The following is a 6,000-nucleotide window of genomic DNA, read 5'->3' as shown; positions in this document are numbered from 1 at the left end:
TACATTGAGAGTGCAAGTGACCTACAAAGGTCTTTTGATCTGGACCCTAGATTTAGACCACGGACCCCAAAGCCCATTCTGAGATGGGGGTCTCTGTGTTCTTGACGTAGACCTACAGGCTGACCTCTAGAGTTCCGAGAACTAGATCTGTTGGAGCTTCGAAAAGGCTTAAATTAGGGAGCTCATCTCCAAAGGGGGCAGTTAAGTGAGAAGCCCAATGTCTGGCAACATGACAGCTGTTAGCGTGGAGAACTACAGAAAAACAAAACTAGTTGTATCCTTGTGTGTTTTGGGACGAGGAGAGTCCCTGTTTCCCGCTAGAAAGAGGAATCAGGAAGGACCAGAAAAGCTAACGCAGCTTGCAACTCCGCGGAGCAGCCCTGTCTTCCCAAGGCCCCATCCTCCCGGCGCAGCCCAGACCGCCCGGGGTGGTCCCGGCCAGCAGAGGGCAGCAGCTGGGCGGGAGAGTCCCGGCGAGGGCCGCGCGGCGTCGACAGGCTCGCGGGGACACTCTTTTTGAGTAGTGGGGCGAGAAACTCGCTCACCACTACCCGTCCCCGACCCTGTGGCCACGACGCACCTCGGGCCGCGTTTCGGGAAGTGGGTTGCGCGGGCACCCGGTAGCTGCGGAGGGCCCGGCGCCCTTGGCGGGAGAAGGAGAGCGGAGGGAGTCCCGCGAGTCCGGCGAGAAGGGGAGCCGGGCTTCCGCGGGTCCGGGGCGGGAGGGGATCTGTGTGCCGGTCGCAGCGTCGGTTGCCCCTTCCTTGGCCGCACCCCTCAGGGCCCGGGCTTCTCCCACCGACACTGCGTCCCGCTCTCGGGGCCGAGTAAGCGCCGGGCCGCTCCGGTCCCCTGGCCAGCCCCCCGCTCCGCTTCCGCGGCAGGGACGGGCGCCCGACATCGGCCAAGGTGTGCTTCCCGCCGACGCTGTCCCGGCCGGAGAGAGGCCAGTCCCGGCGGCTGAGCCCCGAGTGGCCGCGGCGCAGGTTTGCGCTCCCGCCGTCGAGGACGGCGGCGGCCGCGTGGGCTGGTCCCCGCGGTCGCGGGTGCTCAGGGCGGGGGCGTGCGGCGGGCGCACTTGACCGTGGGTCTCAAGCGTTCGAGCCGCGCGGCGCTGGGCGGCGGGCTTTATGTAAATCGGGGCTGCGCAGGGGCGTCCTAGGTAGGATGGACCAGCCCCCCGCGCCTCGGCCCTCACGTCCAATAAGAAGAGCCCCAGCTTGACACCTGCCTATATACAGGCGAGCGCGCCCCCGGCTCTCGAACCGCGCGCACAGCCCGCACTGCCCACGCCGCGGGCGAGCGAGACCTCGGCCCGCCCCCATGACTTCCAGTGAGATCGAGATGCCCGGCGAGGTGAAGGCCGACCCCGCCACCCTCATGGCGTCCCTGCACCTCCTGCCGTCGCCCACGCCCAACCTCGAGATCAAGTACACCAAGGTAAGGCGCCACGGGGGGCCGGCCGTCCACGGAGACTTTCCAGAACCTTCCTTCCTCTCCGTGGACTGTTAGGGGGTGAGGACGGGGTGTGAGGCTGGGGTTTTCCGGGCCAGTCCGTCGAGCCCGCGCCTCGGTCCTCGGCGTTGGGGCTTCTCAAGTCCCGCCGGGGTCTTGGGACGTGTCGGGGACTCGCCTCCTCCAGCTTGCCGCGCGGCCCTGAGAGTCGCCGTCAACGGCTGCTTTCCAAACCGCGTCCGCCGCTGCCTCCTCGTCCGGTTCTCCGGGCCCCGACTGCTGCGGAGAAGGCGTCGGCACCGCTTCCACTGCTCGAAGGGTTCCCCGCCGGGTTGGCCGAGCAGCCTGGCAGTCTCTTGGCCGCCTTCTCGGCCGTCCACCTTCAGGGGACCGTCTCGGGTAGCCCGCAGCCCTAGCGGGGCACGGCTAGCGACTGTCGCATAGGATCGTCCAGGCTCACAGCGCTGCGGCCGCCTTTGCAGATTTCATGGAAACCTGCCCTCTGAGTACAGTAGATCCAATATCAGCGTTTTATTCTAATTTTGTAGGTAGTGGCAGTTTTCCTGGAAAACTTGAGAAGTCTTTAAATTCGTGCATATTAACGGGTTCGCTTTTGAACTGGAAAAAAAAAAAATTGCTTTTTATAACGAACTCTGACGTCTCGGGTTACCCAAGCAGGAATTAATTTTTGTTGCACCACAACATAAAAAGGAAATGCGTTCGCTACCTTAATGTAAATAGAATTTACTTTCCACAAATTGGACATAGAATAAATGTATTGATTACACATACAGGGGAGGTTATGTTATGCCATTGGGGTGTGAGAGAGAAATAGATGCAATTTAAAATAATGTTTCTTGGAGTTCCTTTTACAGTTGTCTTGATTTTCTATTCTTTTCCGTTGATTTCTACTCCAGACATCGCCCATTCAACCTAAACGCATACTGCGCTCACGCAACACGGTTAAAGTTGTTTGCCATCATGCTTATTACGAGATAAACTGAATTTTGTCCAGGAACGAATTGTTTGGTTTTGTCTTAAGGACTGAAAGAGAAATATTTTTAAAAACCCATCAGAATTTGAAATTTTACCCGCTGAATTTTAAGATAAAAACCAGGGTGGCTCGTGTTTTGAATGCCAATTTAGATGGATTTAATGTACCTGTTAACTTTTTAGATGGTGTGACAAATTTTTGAAAGCCTTTTTAATGAGAGGTCGTTAATGGTTACAACCATTTAGGCATTGTTTGCATAACAATGGTGCCAATGTGTGGCACTTCTCCGGGTTTAGGAACCAGCAAGGAAAGCCTATAGCATAAGAGTTTTGTTTTATGAGGGTCCCTAACCTCTTCAGGTTCTCTTTAAAAGGTTTCGGGATGTAAGAGCTGTGCTGGAGAGGGGACCTCAGATTTGGGAGGGTTTGATTTTAGTCTTTCTTTGGATTGAATTTTCCTCACAGCCCCTGATTGGAGTTTTAGGTTTGTAGTAGGTATCTAGGAATTTAATTTGGAAGCTTTTCCAGCTCTCTTTTTCTCTGACAACCCCCGCTTCCTTTTTTCTCTTCTTGTGCCCCAGTAGGAAAGACAACTGATTTATAGCTAATTGAAGCCTTTAATGTGGAGTCCTTTAGCTCAGGGGAGACTTTTATCCAGTATCCACTTTCCCACTTATTACAAAGAAAAACAATCAGAAATGAAATAATGGATCGTAACTTGATTCTTTAATTTGTGGGGAGGAGGCACCTTATTTTAGGGTTGACAAACAACCCTCATAAACATTGAGCAAAACTAACCTAAAGGCAATCTCTTTTCACAAAATCTTGTAAAATCAGGTTATCTGTGAACATTCCCAGCAGCTTTGCTCCTTGGCCCTTTAGTGAGACTTCTGAATTTTCTGAGACAAGTGGTATGGGCAAGCAGCATCTTTAACACAGAGAGCACAAGCTGCTCTTTTGATAGCCGAGGATACTGGGCCATGATTTTTTACTTAAAAGGAAAATAAGATTAATGGAGAGGTTTTTTTTAAATTCACTTATCAGAAGCGAGGGAAATTATACTAGTGATTTTAAGCAGAAGAATGAACAAGGTGCAGTAGTTGGTCCTATAGAATAGTGATACCACATTCATAGGAATTTTTAAAAGGGCACTAGCTAAAATATTATGCTAGAGAGCTTGTTGAATAACACATAGGAAAGAAATACAGTATTTATATCAGAAAATGGTACCAGATAAATATAGATGGATCCTTAATAATTTATGTCTTGTTAAATGAATAATTTTAGTGAAGGATATGTAACAATAGGATTTTAAAATATTATCTGGGGACCAGTAGAGTCATACTTACATGTAAATGGTTATATTTTGAGAATTTTAAGTACCATGCGTTCAGAAAACTTGCACTTGTGATGTTATTTTTTTTATATATTTTTCACCATTTCTTTCTTCTTCTAAAAGTATTTTACATTTTTTATAAAAAGGGAGTAAAGGAGACCATAAGAAATAAAAGTTAACTGCTGTTGTCTGTCCAGTGAAAATGCTCCAAAATTAAAGTTCAATCCCCAAGAATGCTGAAAGGGCTAAACTCATGGTTTTGTATTGAATTTCAGGCAATTACATCTAATTTTTAAAATAAGCCTATCTGAAATTCCAACACCCATTTAGGACTAATGATCAATAATACCATTTTGAGAATATGTCTAATTTTATTTCCCTAATATAGCAAGCTAGACCCCCAACAGTTTTAAAACTGATTCTTTTTAAAGGAATATGTTAAAACAAAAAAACTGCAGACTGTTCGTCAAGAAAGACTGATAACTCCACCAACATGAAGTAGCAAAGGGACCACTTTGGGGCCAGGAAAATGTGCACTCTTTTCCTTGTATCCTGAGAAGATTGCTTAATGGCTTGCACAGGAGTGAGCGTGATTGTTTTTAGCTGTGCCTTTATGGATTAAAGATTTTTCTGAGTTGTTCCTGTTTTATCAGTCTGATTGTTAAATTTTTGTATATTTGAATATATTGTAGGAGTATACATATGATAAAATCAAGGCTTGCACTTTGGTGACTGCCCCTAACTTCAGGGGAGATCTCTTCCAGATTCCCAGATCTTTGGAAATTTTCGGACTGTATCCCACCCCTACCTTCTCTATTGTCTCTATCATCTTTTCTGGCTGTACTAGTCCTTCCTTCCCCCAACTCCCCACTACGTAGACACACACACAATCATTATGCCATCTCTCTGTTGATCACTTTTTCAATGAAAGTTTATGCCCATAATGAATACTACCATAAAGATTAGTGTTTTGTTTTAGTAGTAGTTTATTTTCCTTCAGGATTTGATACTGTGGAGAGCTAGGACATAGGGAAGAAGAGGATTATGGAGAACTGACCCATTGAACTAGAAGAGAAAAAAAAATAGAAGGCAATAAACTGAAAATTAGAGCTAATGTGCTTTGGGCAGCTATTATTTATTCTTTTATTTATTCATTTAGCAACCTTTTCTTGAACATCTACTGTTTTCTGGGATCAATTTCAATTCAGTTTAAAGAATTTTTAAGTGGCTGTCTTCCTGTAATAGTGCTTTTCATTACACTGGTTGGGCTCTGGAAGAAACATCAAACTCCTGGGAGCTTAGGGTCTTTTTAGAAAGATGGAATGCCAAATTTTGGTTATCAGCATGGCAGTAGTTCAGTAGATTGATGTAATAATAACAATAATGATAACATTTATAATGCCACTTACATTGTGATGGAGCCTAACGGCTTACCTAGCACTTTCATATGTATCTTAGATCCTTGCAAAACCTTTTGAAGGACACAGAGTAGGAAGAAATAGGAATAATTGATAAGGAAGACCTTGGCCTTGACTTATGAAAAATTGATAGAGCTTGCCTCACCATACACTTTGTTTTCCCTAACAGTCTCATACTTTTTTCTTTTTTTTCTTTTTGAGAAAAGTTTAAATCTTTATTTTTATGTGTTGCTTCTGTTGGAAACATGGAGAGAATATGAACTGGTCAAGTCCTCTTAAGAAGGAACTCCTTTTTGTGACCTCTGATTTCCTGACTTTAAGTTACTATTTTTGCTATTTTTATGAGTTTGTGGGGTGTTTTTTTTTTTTTTTTTTTTAAGGTCTAGGGCAGGGTTCTTATCTATCCCAGGGATTATCTCTTTAAGGTTTGGTTATTTCTAAACCTCTAATCAAGATTGTCTTTTTGATCCTAAGTTGTTAATCAAATTTCATGTTTATAGGAGACCTCGGGTTTTCAAAAATACACTTTTTCACAATTGGACAGCTTTCTCATGTTTGTATCATTTCCATTTAACCCAGGGAAGCTAAACAACTTAACTGTAGGACTTGAATTAGATAATTTTTCTGGGTTCTGCCTGATGCCTTCTGTTAAATATGCAGGAATCATATGGAATCATTTGCTGAGGTGCTTCTGTCCTTTACTTCTATAAAAAGAGAAATTATAGTTTTTCTGTATGAGGGTAAAAAGCCTTCTGAGAATGTGTTCTGTGAGGTCTGATTTTCTTGCAGCCTGGCTTG

The 6,000-nt window shown here is 45.8% G+C and overlaps 1 protein-coding gene across 1 annotated transcript in view; it reads left to right on the top strand.

Annotated features, from left to right (window-relative positions):
- Positions 1 to 517: 517 nt before the first annotated feature.
- ALDH1A2 (aldehyde dehydrogenase 1 family member A2) overlaps positions 518 to 6,000 on the top strand; it is a 119,962-nt gene continuing 114,479 nt past the window's right edge. The window contains exon 1 of the mRNA XM_025295676.3: positions 518 to 1,440. Within this exon, the coding sequence (XP_025151461.2) occupies positions 1,324 to 1,440 (117 nt within the window). The 5' untranslated portion in view covers positions 518 to 1,323. The remainder of the gene's footprint in view (positions 1,441 to 6,000) is intronic.

The sequence above is a fragment of the Bubalus bubalis genome, chromosome 11 (assembly GCF_019923935.1).
Source record: "Bubalus bubalis isolate 160015118507 breed Murrah chromosome 11, NDDB_SH_1, whole genome shotgun sequence".
Classification (NCBI taxonomy): Eukaryota; Metazoa; Chordata; class Mammalia; order Artiodactyla; family Bovidae; genus Bubalus; species Bubalus bubalis.
Note: the sequence above shows the minus strand (reverse complement) of the source record. Positions and strands in the feature narration are given on the sequence as shown.